This window comes from Cimex lectularius, unplaced genomic scaffold (assembly GCF_000648675.2).
Source record: "Cimex lectularius strain Harlan isolate CLEC.00 unplaced genomic scaffold, Clec_2.1 scaffold12, whole genome shotgun sequence".
NCBI classification, from domain to species: domain Eukaryota; kingdom Metazoa; phylum Arthropoda; class Insecta; order Hemiptera; family Cimicidae; genus Cimex; species Cimex lectularius.
Window position 1 is genome coordinate 2,098,226 of NW_019392875.1, and position 18,399 is coordinate 2,116,624.

Sequence of the window (18,399 nt, forward strand, 5' to 3'; positions counted from 1 at the left end):
CAATTAATTACCTCAAGATGCGGAGAGCACGTTTTGCTCCCTCCGGTGTATGAATCCATGGCCCGGTCCATAGGGATGCCGAAGGAGTGTAGACCGTCGCTCGCTGGACTTGCTCCCTTTGAAATCCGCCACCCGATCAACACATCCACTGACATATATGCCGAGGACGACTACAAGTACTATGGCCAGTATCTGTCCGTAAGGGTACCTCGATGGCAACCTAGTAACCAGAATCATGGAGACCAGCGACTAGGACTTGGAATACTCATCGTGCCTCTTCGTGCTATCCTCTGTGAGCAACCTTTTTCTCGTATGAGTGCAACGTTAAGACGAAAAAGAATAGACGGGCCCCAGAAGTGTATTCAGACTCTCGTAGACCAGCCACGAGCCTTTATTTAGCCAATCATGTATGATGGGGACCCCATAGGTAAAATATCTAAGAGTGACTCTGGATCACAAACTGAACTTCAGTGAACATATTAGTTGATAAAGAGAGGAAAAATAATGATTAAGACTCTTTTCCCCCGTTTAAGCCGAGAATCATCTTTGAGCGTAGCAAATAAGTTATCTATTTATAAAGTGATAGTGAAACCAATACTATTGTACGCTTGTCCTTCTTGGAGCTACACAAGCATGACTAACATTAAAAGGTTACATACAAAACAAGTTTTTTAAGACTAGCCACTTCCTCCCCACGTTACACAAGGACTTGCATGCATTAGTTGGAATGCCATGGATTAGGGGAGTTGAAATACAGGACCCAAAAATTTCTTTCTCAAAAAGTCTACAGCGATAACTCCATATGTGCTTCGATCGGCACATATGATTGTCTAAAATCTTGGAAGCACAGGAGAATAAAACATATTTTATCCTCCTGAATTGTTATACTAGTCAGGGGAAAATTCGATTTAACATTAAAAGAGCTCATCCAAAGAGCACTAAACATGGTGGAACAATGGTGTTTAGAACGGGGACTTAAAGTAAACCCCTCAAAAACCACCTTAATTGCTTTCACCAAAAAAAAGAAATATAGAAATACAAGGATTAAGCTTCTATAACGAAATGCTGCTTTTAAAAAATAAGGTCAAATATCTAGGAATAATCTTTGATAAGAAATTAACCTGGAATCCTCACCTGCAACATACTGTAGCAAAAAGTAAAATATCGCTAATGACCACAAGAAGGACCTTAGGCAAATCTTGAGGATTAAAACCGAAAATGGCATATTAGCTTACAAGGCAGTAATAAGACCCAGAATAACCTATGGATCACTAATCTGGTGGAACAAAGCTCAACAAAAAGTAGCTACCCAAACATTAGGCAGCATACAAAGACTAACAAACCTATGTATCACAGGGGCGATAAGAACAACCCCCCCAAACGCACTAGAAACCTTGCTAAACCTACCTCCACTAGAAATATTCATACAAGGAGAGGCTAGGAAAAGCGTCATTTAGGCTTCAAAAACAATTAAATTGGAAAGGAACTAAACAATTTGGGCATACAACCATAATCAACAAAATCAGACACCCATTATTAAAAATGGGGACTACATGGTCCCAGAAACAATCTTCACAACTTCCTATAAAGTCTCAACAGACTATAAAGAGAGGAAGAACACAGGAGAGCATCAGATACAATGATATGGTACTCAGATGGCTCCAAAACAAACGAAGGAACCGGATCAGATATTTTCTGTACAAGCCCAAAATAGGAGCAATCAAACTCATTAGGGAAGTACATTTCGGTCTTTCAAGCGGAAATACATGCCATCAATGCTTGTGCCCTGGAAAATCTTAGAAGAGGTTACACTGACAAAAAAATCCTCATAAGATCAGACCGCCAAGCAGCCATTAAAGCATTAGCATGTAAAAGAATTACATCAAAACTAGTCAGTGAATGCATCCAAAATCTCCAAAACCTGGGAAAACACAACAACCTGATGATATCTTGGGTGCCAGGGCACAGGGGAATTTTGGGTAACGAGGAAGCAGACAAACTGGCCAGAGGAGGATCTGCAAAACCATACATAGGCCCCGAACCTATCCGGATAACAAAAACAAACATAGAATCCTGTATCGCAGAATGGATCCAAGCAAAACAAAAAGAGAAGTGGATAAACTCTAGCGGTGCTAGACATAGTAAACTTATGATGAAACAACCCTCACCAAGATTGGCAAAAATACTGCTGCAATTGGAGAGGGCAAAACTCAGGAGTGGTGGGACTACTAACTGGTCACTGTATCTGAGAAAACATCTACAAAACATGGGTATATACAGCGATGATCCCATTTGCAGATTATGTAATGAGGAGGAGGAAACAGCCACTCATATCATCTTCGAATGCGAAGCAACATCTCAATGGAGGTTCAACCTAAGGTACGGAAAAGACTTAGGGAATCAAATTGCAGCAACAACAGTCAATGACCTGATACTTCTAAGAAGAAGGATTGAGTCTATTGATTGAACTAAGGAACTAGGAAGGTACAATAAGCCAGAAGGCTGCAGTGCCTGGGGAATCCAAACCCCGCTTCCTAGTACCCTTTCCACCATACCATACCATATCCTCCTGAATCTTCTCGCTGTTTTGCCTTGTTTTATCTAAAATTCTTATTTATCAGCCACTTATGTAACTATCTGTTACTTAATAACTTATAAAATTATTTATCTACTACAATAATTTACAGATTTTTTTTCGGCCGGCTAGCTGCCTGGGCTATTGCCGGCACCTAACATTTCTTCCACCTCACGTTTTAAAAATTTATTTATTTTTATTTATTTATTTCATTTTTTTTAAGTTAGCTTTTCTGTAGGAAGTCTGGCGATCTTTCTGGTTGTGTTCTGGCACGTTATTTCTACATTTTTGGCCCTCCCACACGTGTTGAAAAGGCTCTGAAATTATCTCATTCTCTTACATTCAATCCTAGCCTAGCCTACTACTTGATACTCGAGAGTACTCGATATTCCTCTGAAGACCCGCCCTCGTTCACGCTAATAAATACATCCATACATTATATACAATTAATCTAAAATATTAACCTAGGTTGGTGGGTTTATGGAGTACTTGACATTCCACCATAGACCCACCCATGCATACACTACTATCGCACTAATAAATACATTCGCTCAAACAGTAACCAATCATTCTGTATTTACAAATAAAAAATGCGGAGCCACTGGCGCATTTAATATTATAACAGTGTTTCCGCCCATTCACTCTAAAAGATATTATAGCCTAATCCTAACCTAAATCGGTGGGTCTGTAACTCGATATTCCTGCACAACCCAGCCGTACACACTCACTTTCGCGCCAATAAATACATTCATTCTACCCAAAACACACAAAGAGATATCTATCCTAGTTTGGTGGGGCTGTGGTGTACTCGATATTCCGACCACTACCCACCCATACACTCACACATTCTCGCCAATAAATACACTCACTTTAGGAAGGGAAAACGAAACCACGTGTGGAGAAGCATTAAAGGCGACCATATGCATTTATTTGCTTCAGATATTCGATTACTTTCTTGCTGTTTTCATTGCTGTGTTATAAAACCTCTTTTAAACTCGAGGAAAGGTTCGGTTAGTAAATGCTTAACAATTTATTAATTTATTTAAACTGTTAATTTGTTAAATTGTCAATTTATTACTAATTTGGTAAACTAACTTATTTATTTAATTATTTAAACTAACTTATTTACTTATTTATTTTAAACTAAATATTTCACTGTTTATAGTTATTAGACCAACTTATTAAATTAATATCTATTTATTTTGCTGACATATGTATATATTATAACTGTTAGTTCTTGGTAAAATTATTAAGTAGTTTTTCCAGTTCTGGTTTTTCGTGAACATTTTCCCATCAACATCGACAAAAATATTTTACAGGAGGTATGATACATAAATGGAGATATGCTAAAGAGGACGCATAGGGCACCGCCACTTTCCCTCAAAAATTCATTTGTACGCAAATTATTTATTGTTAGAAAATGTCATGTCAAATAAATTTCATTTATTTACAATATTCAACATTTCGCCTTGAATTCACAATTCACTAATTTCGTGGTCCGCTTGACCAATTAATAACTTACAATTAATTAAGGTTTTCAATTGAGATAAAAAAATGAATTGAAAAATGGCAAAAAGGAGAGAAAATTCAAAAGATGTGGTTGAGGTGGGAAGTTAGTGTCCGAGTGGATCGAGGTCACGATAGCTCAGGTGGTAGAGCAGCGGCGTATCTAGCCGAAGATCGTGGGTTCGAATCCCGCTCGTGCCATTGACTTTTTTATCTCAACTGCAAATCTTAATTATAATGTATAATATTCAATTAATTAAGGTTTTAAGTTGAGATTAAAAAGTCAGTGTCACGAGCGGGATTCGAACCCACGAACTTCGGCTTGATACGCCGCTAATCTACCACTTGAGCTGTCGTGACTTCGATCCCCCGGGCACTAACTTCCCATCTCAACCTCACCTTTTTGAATTTTCCCTCCTTTTTGCCATTTTTCATAATATTAATTGATGAAACGGACCACGAAAAATAGTGAATGTAATGTATAATTAAAGAAAATAACTGTGCAGGATTGATTTCACGGATATACTTATTGTTCTAGTTACTTTCCGACCAGCGGGGCTGATACAGACCAACGGGACTCAATTTCAAACCAACTACACTTTGAAAAGAACTCCAGTCGTTAACCAGACCAACTCGCCGCCGCCACAGCGTTCCTGTCCGAACGGTGCAGGTTTCGTAAGGCCTCCTGTACAAAGGCAAGGGACCGTGCAGCCCCGAACGCCCGTTCCGCAGCAGGCCCAGACCATTGCTCAAACCGCGCAGCAATCGCCGATTCTGCAACGGCAACCGACGCCGCCCGTGCTGCAAACGGCTCCGCAAGCGGCTCCGAGAGCGCATCATCCTCTTATTCACCAAACGACGGTCATTAGAAGAAATTCACCGACAATCGCCCCTCCATTGATACAGCCGGTGGTCAAAATCGAACCCAAACAGACCAATAAGTAAGTATATTTTTATTCTTCTATCTGTACAATTATCAGATAAGAAAGTTGGGTTTTGACCCTTTTCGTTCATTTTGATCTGCCCGTCCTCGCCGTTTGAGTATGTCGAGTTTCATAAATCCTCTTGCTCCTTGAGTTGTTTTTAATTAAGCGAGAACAGGCGGACCAGAAATGTTCGTTTTTTATCAAAACTATTTTAGAAATAACTACTTTTACTTATCACAAGAAAACAACTTAATAGAAAGACCAACACAGCGAGAATAGACAAACTAAGATGATCAGTATCGACAAAATTACAATTTTTGTCAACTGACCAAGGTAAAATCTATGGGTTGACATAGAAAAAAAATACTATTTGTTAACTGTTTAAATTACAAGTCGGCAGTTGGTAAAGTAAATAATGGGATTGGCAGATCGCAGGGGGTTCATTAATTTCACCAAATAACGGGGTTTTGTGTCAAACACATGTTTAGAATGGGTTAATCGAGGTTAATTTGACCTCGGATGCTAGATGAACTGTAAATTCATACAGAATTCACCCATACAGTGAACATAAAAGATGTCTCGTAAGGAAAATACATTTTACATTCCTTTATTATATTAATATTTTATAAAAACGAACGAATTTTGCCTCTTCTTCAATTATAATTTTTGTAATTCATTCACCGGCGCCAATTTTAAAACTGACATAATTATCAAAGATTGCATAATGGAAAAAAATGCAATCAGCAATTTAAAAAAAAAAAATTAATTTTTTTCTTAAGCTGGACTTACAAGCGATACCCTTTACAGATAACAGACACGCTTCTTTATTCATTGCTAATATTGGCGATAATGACAGATAGTTCGGATTTTAACGAATGAGGAGACTTTTATCGCTCTCCCACATGTGCAGAATCTACAATTTTATTATTACGACCGATACACGTTTGTCCATGGATATTTCTGGATTATCTAGGTTTTATGCAAAATTTAGGTTATAAGTTATGAAACTGTCGTTTAAAATTTAAAACAATAAAGCGACATTTTATATGTATAGTATATCCAATTTCAAAAAGATTGATTCTTTAAAATCTTTAATTTTTTAATTTTTGTTCTAGTTGATTTCTTGTTGATTGTTTTCATCTGTTATGTAAAATTGCTTTAACTCAAGCACACGTAATCACACGTCTATAAATTATAACCTACATATAACATAGCATGGGTGCGTCGATGGCCGCAATGGTTTAGGCGTTGACACGATGCTCATCACTGTAACGTAAAGGTCCTGGGTTCGAATCCAACCGCCCTGTATTCAATTTAATTTTGAATTATTAATATAAACGGTTCCATTTTGTTTTTGAGCGAAAATAGTTGAAGAATAGGAAGATTGATCTGGCCAAGTATAACTGTCAGCTTTTTAGTTTCATGAAAGAAGTATGGTTCCTATGTTCTTGGTTCCTTTCTTTAGACTTCTTAAATATGAAATTTGCGTGTTTAGATTATTCTCTAATTTGTTGAAGTCGAGAGGAGCGGTCAAGAATGAGGAAGTTTAGAAAAACACCTTTTTCATTTTTTTCGCGATATTTCGGCCTTTATTCGGGTCATCTTCAGGGCATAAAGTGTGGTTGTATATCACAGGTTATTCGTAAAGGTCTTGGGTTCGAATCCAGCCGCCCTACATTCAATATAATTTTGAATTATTAATATAAACGGTTCCATTTTGTTTTTGAGCGAAAATAGTTGAAGATTGGGAAGATGATCTGGCCAAGTTTAACTGTCAGCTTTTTAGTTTCATGAAAGAAGTATGGTTCCTAAGTGTACGGGGTTCGTTTCTTTAGACTTCTTAAAATGAAATTTGCCTGAGTAGGTTATTCTTTAATTTGTTGAAGTCAAGAGGAGCGGTCAAGAATGAGGTAGTATAGAAAAACAACTTTTTCATTTTTTTCGCGACGTTTCGGCCTTTATTCGGGTCATCTTCAGGACATAAAGTATGGTTGTATCACATTTTCACACAAAAGTAATATGGCAACACAAAGAATAGCAAGTAGGGAGCGTCGGTGGCCGCAACGGTTTAGGCGTTGACACGACGCTCATCACTGAAAGGTAAAGGTCCCGGGTTCGAATCCAACCGCCCTGTATTCAATTTAATTTTGAATTATTAATATAAACGGTTCCATTTTGTTTTTGAGCGAAAATAGTTGAAGAATATGAAGATTGATCTGGCCAAGTATAACTGTCAGCTTTTTAGTTTCATGAAAGAAGTATGGTTCCTATGTTCGTAGTTCCTTTCTTTAGACTTCTTAAATATGAAATTTGCGTGTTTAGATTATTCTCTAATTTGTTGAAGTCGAGAGGAGCGGTCAAGAATGAGATAGTTTAGAAAAACAATTTTTCATTTTTTTCCCGACGTTTCGGCCTTTATTTGGGTCATCTTCAGGGCATAAAGTGTGGTTGTATATTACAACGTCTTCACACAACACCAATATGACCACAAAAATAACATCTAGGGCGCGTCGGTGGCCGCAACGGTTTAGGCCTTGACACGGCGCTCATCACTGTAAGGTAAAGGTCCTGGGTTCGAATCCAACCGCCCTGCATTCAATATAATTTTGAATTGTTAATATAAACGTTTCCATTTTGTTGTTGGGCGAAAAAAGTTGAAGAATATGAAGATTGATCTGGCCAAGTTTAGCTGTCAGCTTTTTAGTTTCATGAAAGACTTATGGTTCCTAAGTTCGTTTCTTTAGACTTCTTAAATATGAAATTTGCCTCAGTGGATTATTCTCTAATTTGTTGAAGTCGTGAGGAGCGGTGAAGAATGAGGTAGTTTAAAAAAAACCTTTTTCACTTTTTTCCTGACGTTTCGACCTTTATTCGGGTCGTCTTCAGGGCATAAAGTGTGGTTGCATCACATTTTCACACAAAAGTAATATGACACCACAACAATGGCACCTAGGGGACGTCGGTGGCCGCAACGGTAAGGTAAAGGTCCTGGGTTCGAATCCAGCGGCCGTGCATTCGAACCCGACATACAAATAGGCTTTTTTTCATTTTTCAAAAACACCGCCACCCTGTTGGTTTACCCCGGTTCTGCTGTTGCGCACCGTAAAACAAAATCATGATTGAGAGAGAAAGAGTGAGTGAGAGAGACAAACGAGACAAAGGGAAAAGCAAAAAAAAAATACGAGGCAAAAAGAAAGGAAATAGAGAATGAATGAATACCTTTTAAAAGCTGCAGGATAAAAGGGAATGAAATAGGACAGAAGAGAGAGTGAGAAAGAGAGTAGTAGATATAGGAAGCAAAAAGATCGAATTTACCACGCTAATGGTTCTGGGATCGAGTCCCGTCAGAGTCCATAGTTTTGTAATGACTGCTCGTTAGGGACAACTCAACATTAGACGTCAACCCTCCTGTATGACAATAATTACCTTAATTTTAACTTTATATCCAAATTTTGTTTTTTCTTTCCCTAGCTATACCCGATTATTAATCGTCTAAACCCATCTCACTGCTAAAAATTCAATATTCCTTCGGAAAAACAGTGAAACTTGCCGTGAGATGTGTAACAAAATTTTACGTTTAATTGTAGATTGCCAACGGTTATCTATTTGACTGAATTATCAATTGAAATACAAATCTAATTCCGCGCTTGTTTGTTTATTGAGGGAAAAAACCTCAACTTTCTATTACAACCGGTCAGATAACCCTGGGGAAAGGGACATGTTTTTAACAAGTGAGTTATTATCGAATCCGATCGTGTTCCATTAAATAAAAGTACAAACGGATGATAACAAATATATTCTCACTATAACGATGAAAATAGATTATCGACCTGCTGGATACAAGAAGTTCTTTTCAGAGGAACTTTTCCGAAGATCCTCTGAAAAGAACTTCTCATATTCTCACTATCTAAAATAGCAAAATCTATATATTTATTATATTTGTAAAAATTTAACGTTCATTAATACTGTGTAGTGATTGTAATTTTCTTGTCTATATGTATTGGGTGATTTGGCAGTTTTTTCTTATGTGTAACAAATAACATAATTTTGAAGATATTTAGAGTCAAGGGTGGCAACTGAAGATTTAATAGAGTAGGTAACTAGCAAAAGAGAGAAAAAAATCATCTGGATATTTCAATACATACAACATAATTTTTGACTGTATTCAAAAATTAAAATTACAGGAGCATATATGATGTTTTAAAAACAGAAAAACTTCAAAGAATTACAGATTAATAAACTTTCCTTTGACTCGATGGACAAGGTAAGAACAACATGTTTGAACATTTATTGTAGGCATGTTACAACATATATTTTTCAACTAGTTTACCAATTCTTTTAAGTCAACCAGCTAAATCGTTTAAATTTCTAAAACGTTTTTGTTCGAAGGATCAATTTTTTTAGTATTAAAATTACGAAGGATATGATGAAGAAAAATAGCAAAAACAGTTAAAATGACAAGTATTATTTTATTAACCAACTTGCACAATTTAAATATTTTAACTGCATTTGGGTCAAAGGAAAAAAAATTGTAAACCTTTCAATTAAAATAAGAACATTTTTGGAGAGGAGACCTCGCCAGCGGGTACAGATCGTTTTCTTGGATACCTCGGAGCTATATATATATTTCATCTATACAGTGTTTATGTTGTTTCTGTGTTAATTTATTATAATTAATGTAATTTATTAAAGTGGAAGGAAGTGGTTGTTTAAACCCGCCCTGAGAAATATCGAGTACACTGGAATGAGTGTGGGACGTCGGAAGAGGAAAAGTAGGTTATTAGTGAGAATGGAGTGGGTTAGACCACGCCCCGGTGAATATGAGTAATCTGGGGTGAGTTTGTATTGTCTGGAAAGTAAAAGTAAGTTATTATTGAGAATGGAGTGAGTTCGACCCCGGCCCGAGGAATATCGAGTAGTATCGGGGGAGTAAATGTGACCAGGCATCTATGATAATTTAAAGGAATGAATGTAATTTATTAGCGCGAAAGGAAGGGGTTGTTTAACCCCACTCCGAGGAATATGGAGTTTTCTGAGATGTGTATACGGCTTCTGGACAGAAGTAATTATCAGCGAGAATTCACTAATTTCGTGGTCCGCTTGACCAATTAAATCATTACAATTAATTAAGGTTTTTAGTTGAGATGAAAAAAAGTTAATAGCACGCGCGGGATTCGAACCCACGATCTTCGGCTAGATACGCCGCTGCTCTACCACTTGAGCTATCGTGACCTCGATCCACTCGGACATCAACTTCCTATCTCAACCCCACCTTATGAGTTTTCCCTCCTTTTTGCCATTTTTCGAATCCCGCTCGTGCCATTAACCTTTTTTTCATTTCAACTAAAAACCTTAATTAATTGTAATTAGCGAGAATGAAATAGGTTCTACCCCGCCCTTACGAATATCGTGTTCACTGGGGGAGTGAATATAACCAGACTTCTATTTTACGTGGGTTGTTGTGGTTATGTAAATTTATTAGAATGAATCTATTAGCGTGAAAGGAAGTGGTTGTTTAAATCCGCCCGAGAAATATCGAGTACACTGAAGTGATTGTGTGACGTTGGAAGAGGAAAAATAGGTTATTAGTGAGAATGGAGTGGATCCGCCCAGCCACAAGTAATACCGAGTACTCTGGAGTGAGTGTGTGACGTCTGGAAATAAAAGTAATTTATTAGCGAGAATGGAGCAGGTTCGACCCTGCCCCGAGGAATATCGAGTAGTATCGTGGGCGTAAATGTGACCAGGCATCTATGTTAATTTATTGGAATGAATGTAATTTACTAGCGCGAAAGGAAAAGTTGATTAACCCCACCACGAGGAATATGGAGTACTCTGATATGAGTATATGACTTCGAGACCGTAAAAGTAATTATTAGCGAGAATGAAATAAGTTTTGCCTGGCCTTTACGGATATTGGGTATTCTGGGAGAGTCAATATAACCAGACTTCTATGTTAGTATCGAGTGTCGTGTTTATGTGAATTTATTGGAAAGAAAATAATTTATTAGCGTGAAAGGAAAAGTTGTTTAACCCCATATCGAGGAATATGGAGTACTCTGAGATGAGTATGTGACTTCTTGACAGTAAAAGTAATTATTAGCGAGAATGAAATAGGTTCTACCCCGCCATACGAATATCGTGTACACTGGGGGAATGAATATAACCAGACTTCTATTTTGCATGAGTTGTTGTGGTTATGTAAATTTATTAGAATGAATCTAATTTATTAGCGTGAAAGGAAGTAGTTGTTTAAATACAATCAAGTGATTGTGTGACGTTAGAAGAGGAAAAGTAGGTTATTAGTGAGAATAGAGGTCCGCCCCGCCCCAAGGAATATCGAGTACTTTGGAGTGAGTGTGTGACGTCTGGAGATGAAAAGTAAGTCGTGAAAAGGGAGAGGGTTAGACCACGTCTCGGTGAATATGAGTACTCTGAGGTTAGTGTGTGATGTCTGGAAAGTAAAAGTAATTTATTAGCGAGAATGGAGCGGGTTCGACTCTGCCCCGAGGAATATCGAGTAGTATCGTGGGCGTAAATGTGACCAGGCATCTATGTTAATTTATTGGAATGAATGTAATTTACTAGCGCGAAAGGAAAAGTTGATTAACCCCACCACGAGGAATATGGAGTACTCTGATATGAGTATATGACTTCGAGACCGTAAAAGTAATTATTAGCGAGGATGAAATAAGTTTTGCCTGGACTTTACGGATATTGGGTATTCTGGGAGAGTCAATACAACCAGACTTCTATGTTAGTATCGAGTGTTGTGTTTATGTTAATTTATTGGAAAGAAAGTAATTTATTAGCGTGAAAGGAAAAGTTGTTCAACCCCACCCCGAGGAATATCGAGAACTCTGAGATGAGTATGTGACTTCTGGTCAGTAAAAGTAATTATTAGCGAGAATGAAATAGGTTCTACCCCGCCAATACATCTAGTACTCTGGAGACGTGAATATACCCAGACTTCTATGTTTCTATCGAGTGCTGAGTTTATGTTTTTGCTTTATTAGCGTGAAAGGAAGGGGTTGTTTAACCCCACTCCGAGGAATATGGAGAACTCTGAGATGAGTTTGTGCCTTCTGAACAGTAAAAGTAATTATTAGCGAGAATGAAAGCCCTCACGCATATCCCGTATGCTGGGAGATGAATAGACGTCTATGTTTTTATCGGCTGTTGTGTTTATATTAATTTATTGTAATGTATGTAACTTATTTGCGTGAAACGAAAGGGTTGTTCAACCCCACCCCGAGGAATATGGAGTACTCTGAGATGACTATGTGACTTCTCGACAGTAAAAGTAATTATTAGCGAGAATAAAATAGGTTCTACCCCAACCTTACATCTAGTACTCTGGAGACGTGAATGTAACCAGACTTCTATGTTTGTATCGGTATTGTGTTTATGTTAATTTATTGGAATGTATGTAATTTATTAGCGTGAAAGGAAGAGGTTGTTTTACCCCACCCCGAGGAATATGGAGTAATCTGAGATGTGTATTGCTTCTGGACAGAAAATGTAATTATTAGCGAGAATATAATAGGTTCTACCTCGCTCCGAGGAATATCCAGTGCTCTCGAAGATGAAAATGACTAGACTTCTATGCTTGTATAGGGTTGAGATGTACATATAAGTATTTTATGTCTTGTGTCTATTCTGGAGTTGTCAACCTGAGGTAGAATTGTAGGATATCGAATTAGTTTTCGTACAAAAGCAGACACTCAGTAACCACAAGATGGTCGAATAGGTGTAGGCTGAAAAATACGCCTGAAAGACCAGAAATAGAAGGAAAACACGCAGAAAAGACGGCAACTCGCTGTTTGTAATGCTGTTAAATCTTTCCCCATTATTATTAATATTATTATTTTAGAATAAGTAGTACAGAATAAAAAATCAGCTAGAACAATTAGATCAACTATTTAAACTATAACTGATGTTAACTAATGTGAAAATGCCGGAAATTTAGCAAAATACTGTAAGTAAAATAGGAACAATTGATCAAAAGCATTTAAGCACAGAGAATCAATTAAATTTTAAACAAGAAAAATGCCGTCAGGACAATGAAATAAATATCAAAAAATACAATTTCTATCGAAAGAAAGACTATTTCAAGGAAGGATTTTTTTCTGGAAAATTTTCAATTTACGATTATCGTGTTATTTATTGAAATAAAAAAGTCATTGTCACGAGCGGGATTCGAAGTTACTACAGCTCAAGTGGTAGAGCAGCGGCGTATTTAGCCGAAGGTCGTGGGTTCGAATCCCGCTCGTCACACTGGCTTTTTTATCTCCACCAAAGCCTTAATTAATTGGAAAAAATATATTTAAAAAATTGTTTACGTTGTGTGCGTGTGTTTATTTGTTATTTTGTTATTTAAAATGTATGATGATTTTTAATTCTAATAATACTAATTATCATAATGAATTGAAATTTGTACAATATAATTCTCCTTGAGGATGAAACATGAAAACGACATCAAATCAAATGAATTTTGTGTGAGAGAAGATTTGGTTCTTCCTGAATATCCGATACAATGAGAACTTTTATTCTTTGGTTTCTTTATCTTCAAAAGAGCAAAAGATAACTAAAATCAATAGTAATTTTGCCTAAGCGTTTCCTCTGGTTACAGAAGTTTTCCACCTGCCATGTAACAACGGTGTTAACGATTTCTTTTCAATTCTATTCTTTTTCGCCCTCGTGCATTGATATATCGATTCTGCCGGCTTTATCGTCCGGCGTCTTTCCTCCACCTGGTCCGATTTCATTTCCACTCATGCCTTTCAGGAATCCAGAGCCGAAATCGGCGGAGGTGCCGCCAGATAAGAAGGAAGGAAAAGGGGAAGAGAACGTCGAAGTGCAACCGGAGAAGAAGACAGTGCCGGATTTCAAAAACCAAAAAGAAAAAGAATGCTGGGACCTGTTCAAGAAAATGTCAGACAGAGGTGTGCCCGTGTCGTTTGAAACCGTTCTAAGGTGAGTAAAAAATCTTAACGACAATTTAAATTCAAAAATGTTCAAAATTTCCCAACAAAAGAAAGAATATTTCCTTCGAAGAAATAATATAACTAATTTTCAAAAATATAAAATAATAATTTACAAATAATAATACGAAATGAAATAATAATATTAAACATTATGAAAACAATAAAGAGATCATTTTGAGTTATAATATTTATAATGTTTATGACCTGAAACAAACAGAATGTTCAAAAATATTGTTTGTGGAGGCATCAATTTATTAAAAAGGCCAATACTCACCAATTAATCCATATATTCACCAATTGGTCTTGTGTTTGTTTGTTTTATGAAATTGAAATTATATGAATTAAAGTTGTAAATAATTACTACGAGAGAAATGGAAAGTTATCTGTTGTCCCAGTATCCCGAAAACTCGTAATCTGTGACAATATGTTTATTATCATTTAGAATTTCCGTTAATAATCAATATTGGTAAACATATTTACCATTAGATAAATATTTACATGCGCTGGAGAGAAAAATGTAAACTCACTTTATCTATTAACAAATAAAAATATTAAATTTTACTATTATTATATGCCTAAATTATTTTTTATAAGGTTTAGAAAATTCTGTTCGAAACATGGTCCCATTCCAGACTTAATGAAGATGTCTTAATTGAAATTACTCCAATATGTAGTTCAAAGAAGCTGTGACTTGAAAATAGTCCTAACTGTTTAAATAAACTACTGCATTATTATTTTATACAACGATAATAAAATCCATTTTTACAGAGAAAATAACTTTTTGTTATATACTAAATAACTTTTTTCTTTTGTTTTTTGGAGGGTATATGGCATATCGATTCAGTTTGCGTACAATAATGTTTGTAAGCAGAACCATGTGGCATTTTATTTTTAAGCTGCCTATTTTATTGCAAAACTAAGCATTGTCCAAACATAATTTTTCAGGTAAAATTAGCTGGTGCTATTAGAATTTTAATTACTGGGGGCGTTAAACTGACTTGGCGATCAACTTTTTATTTTATCAAATGTAATGACTTTTTTTGACAAGTGCAGTTTACAATGAAAATTGGTAATTTTTTTGACAAATCGTAACACAATTACAGTACCAAAGGGGAGACATTGATTTGTTTTTCATAACTCGATAATTTCGATTTATCGTTTAATTGGATAATAAATGGGGAAAATTGAAATTTTAATTTAATTAAATATGAAAATTTCATTTGTGTTGATTTTCTTTAACCCTAAATTTAAACAACAACAATCAGTTCAACGAGGAATGAAATTAGCGAGTTACGAAAAAAAAGATTTCCACTGATTTTTCGATGACATTTTGAAGTGAATTTTTTTTTTTTTTTTTACATGTGCAGTTTACAATGAAAATTGGTAATTTTTTTGGCAAATCGTAACACAATTATAGTACCAAAGGAAGATATTGATTTTTTTTCCATAACTTGATAATTTCGATTTAGTAGTTTAATTGGATCATAAATGGTGAAAATTGAAATTTTAATTTAATTAAATATGAAAATTTCATTTGTGTTGATATTCTTTAATACGAATTTAAACAACAACAATCAGTTCAACGATGAATGGAAATTATCGAGTGACGAAAAAAAAGATTCCCACTGATTTTTCGATAAAGTTTTACGATGATTTTTTTCACACTTTTTTTTTTTTTTTTGACAAGTGCAGTTTACAATGAAAATTGATCATTCTTTTTGACAAATCATAACACACTTATAGTACTTAAGAGGAGATATTAATTTTTTTTCATAACTCGATAATTTCCATTCATATTGAACTGATTGTTGAAGTTTAAATTTGGCTAAAAGAAAATCAATAAAAAAAAAGATTTCCATTGATTTTTCGATGAAGTTTTAGGATGATTGGTAATTTTTTTTGACAAATCAAATAAATAAAATATGAAAATTTCATTTGTTTTGATTATCTTTAAACCAAATTTAAACAACAACAATCAGTTCAACGATGAATGGAAATTTTCGAGTTATGAAAAAAATATATTTCCACCGATTTTTCGATGAATTTTTAGGGTTTTTTTTGACATGTGCAGTTTATAATGAAAATTGGTAATTTTTTTGACAAATCGTAACACAATTATAGTACCAAAGGGGAGATATTGATTTTTTCATAACTCGATAATTTCGATTTATCGTTTAATTGGATAATAAATGGTGAAAATTGAAATTTTAATTTAATTAAATATGAAAATTTCATTTCTGTTGATATTCTTTAAGGCAAATATAAACAACAATAATCAGTTCACCGATGAATGGAAATTAACGAACTATGAAAAAAAAGATTTCCATTGATTTTTCGATGAAGTTTTAGAATAATTTTTTTTCACTCTTTTTTTTGACATGTGTAATTTACAATGAAAATTGGTAATTTTTTTGACAGATCATAACACAATTATAGTACCAAAAGGGAGAAAGTGATTTTTTTATTCAACGATGATTGGAAATTATCGAGTTATGAAAAAAAATATTTCCACTGATTTTTCGATGAATTTTTACGATGATTTTTTTCTTCACTTTTTTTGACATGTGCAGTTTACAATGAAAATTGGAAATTTTTTGAAATCGTAACACAATTATAGTACCAAAGGGGAGATATTGATTTTTTCCATAACTCGATAATTTCCATTTATCGTTTATAATTTTCCATTTATCGATGATAAATGGTGAAAATTGAAATTTTAATTTAATTAAATATGAAAATTTCATTTGTGTTGATATTCTTTAAGACAAATTTAAACAACAACAATCAATCAGTTCAACGATGAATGGAAATTATCGAGTTACGAAAAAAAATTCCACTTATTTTTTTTTAAGATGGTTTTTTCACACATTTCACATCGAACTCGATAATTTCAATTTTCATATAACAAATAGTTTTTATTTAAAATTCAATTTAAAAAATCAGTACAAAATATACTTTCATATTTTATTAACTTTTATTACTTTAACCAGTTATATAATAAACTGAAATTATCGACTTCTGAAAAAAAACTTCAATATCTTCAGAACAAATTGATGAATTTTTGAGTTTCTGATATTTTTTAGAATGAAAATTTTTCGTATGCCCAAGTTTTTGCACAAAACTTGAGTTACTGCTCTGGATATCTCTTGTATAATTACTGCTTAATAATGTCAATTAATTAATTCGCTTCAGATCAATTTTTCTGTATTTTTTTGTACCTGGAAAATTTTCTCGTCAGCAAAAAAGGTTAAATATATTAAATAATTAAATATTTTTTATTAATCTTGTAAATTTAAATCTTTTACAAAAGTGTGTGGTGATTAGTGACCGTTAATCGATAATTATTCAGAAATCGTGAAATGCGGTCTGGTGTGATGTAGGTTTCAGAAGAACATTTTCTTCATCGTACCAACGTTTCGATCTTTATTGAGATCATCTTCAGGGCCTGGGATTTAAAAACATTGTTTACATTTAACAAATACATTTAGGATGTGGAAAAGTGAATTTATGCAATGCAAAAATATTCAATCCACATCCTAAATGTATTTGTTAAATGTAAACAATGTTTATAAATCCCAGGACCTGAAGATGATCTCAATAAAGATCGAAACGTTGGTACGATGAAGAAAATGTTTTTCTGAAACCTACATCACACCAGACCGCATCTCACGATTTCTGAATAATTCCACAAAAGTGTGTAGTTTTCAATAAACGAAAATTCAAGTTCCTGGATCATATTTTATCCTCACGTTATAAAAGTCAATTTTTTTTGTCAATTACGAATAAAACCATTTAAAAAAACTTATTATTAGAATAAAAAAGAATCAACAGCATGCTTGTTAATAAATTATGTACGAGATAAAATGCCAGGGTGTTTGAACAAAAAGCAAAAGGGCAACAATAACCGAAAAGCAACACTAATTAAATTCATTAGCGGAACATGAACCCGGTTTCGTGCTCCATCTATTAGGAAAACGCTAATTTCAACTTGATAAATTGCCAGTCCATTACATTTCTAGTGAATGCACCCTGGCCTCTCAATGTGAAACGCATTATGAGGTTTCACGCTTACATCGCGTGACCAAACGGGCCCCTTGCACTTGGACGTTCGTCTACAGCTTAAATAAGGAAAACATGCTAAGTAATCAAATGAGCCTTAATCATATTTACTTGTGTTACCGGGACGTATTATTATGATTTATTCATTCTTTACTTTTTACCTGCGTAAAATAACAGATTATATATTTTCAGTGGAGACAAGCAGATAATTTTTTGCCTTGCCACTGTTTTACCATTTGTGGCAGAAATATTCGTACATCCAAAAGAATGAAGAACATTAGAAGATAATGTTTTAAAATGAATCGTTCTTTTTTTGCCATTCATCGTTGTTCTGGTATTTTCCTTG

At 34.8% G+C, this 18,399-nt stretch overlaps 1 protein-coding gene across 1 annotated transcript in view; it reads left to right on the forward strand.

The window, feature by feature from the left end:
• The window catches only part of LOC106673967 (pollen-specific leucine-rich repeat extensin-like protein 2), a 69,386-nt gene that overhangs the window by 43,175 nt on the left and 7,812 nt on the right, over positions 1-18,399 (forward strand). Inside the window, exons 3-4 of the mRNA XM_014406377.2 lie at positions 4,620-5,022; positions 13,795-13,983. Of these exons, the coding sequence (XP_014261863.1) occupies positions 4,620-5,022; positions 13,795-13,983 (592 nt within the window). The remainder of the gene's footprint in view (positions 1-4,619; positions 5,023-13,794; positions 13,984-18,399) is intronic.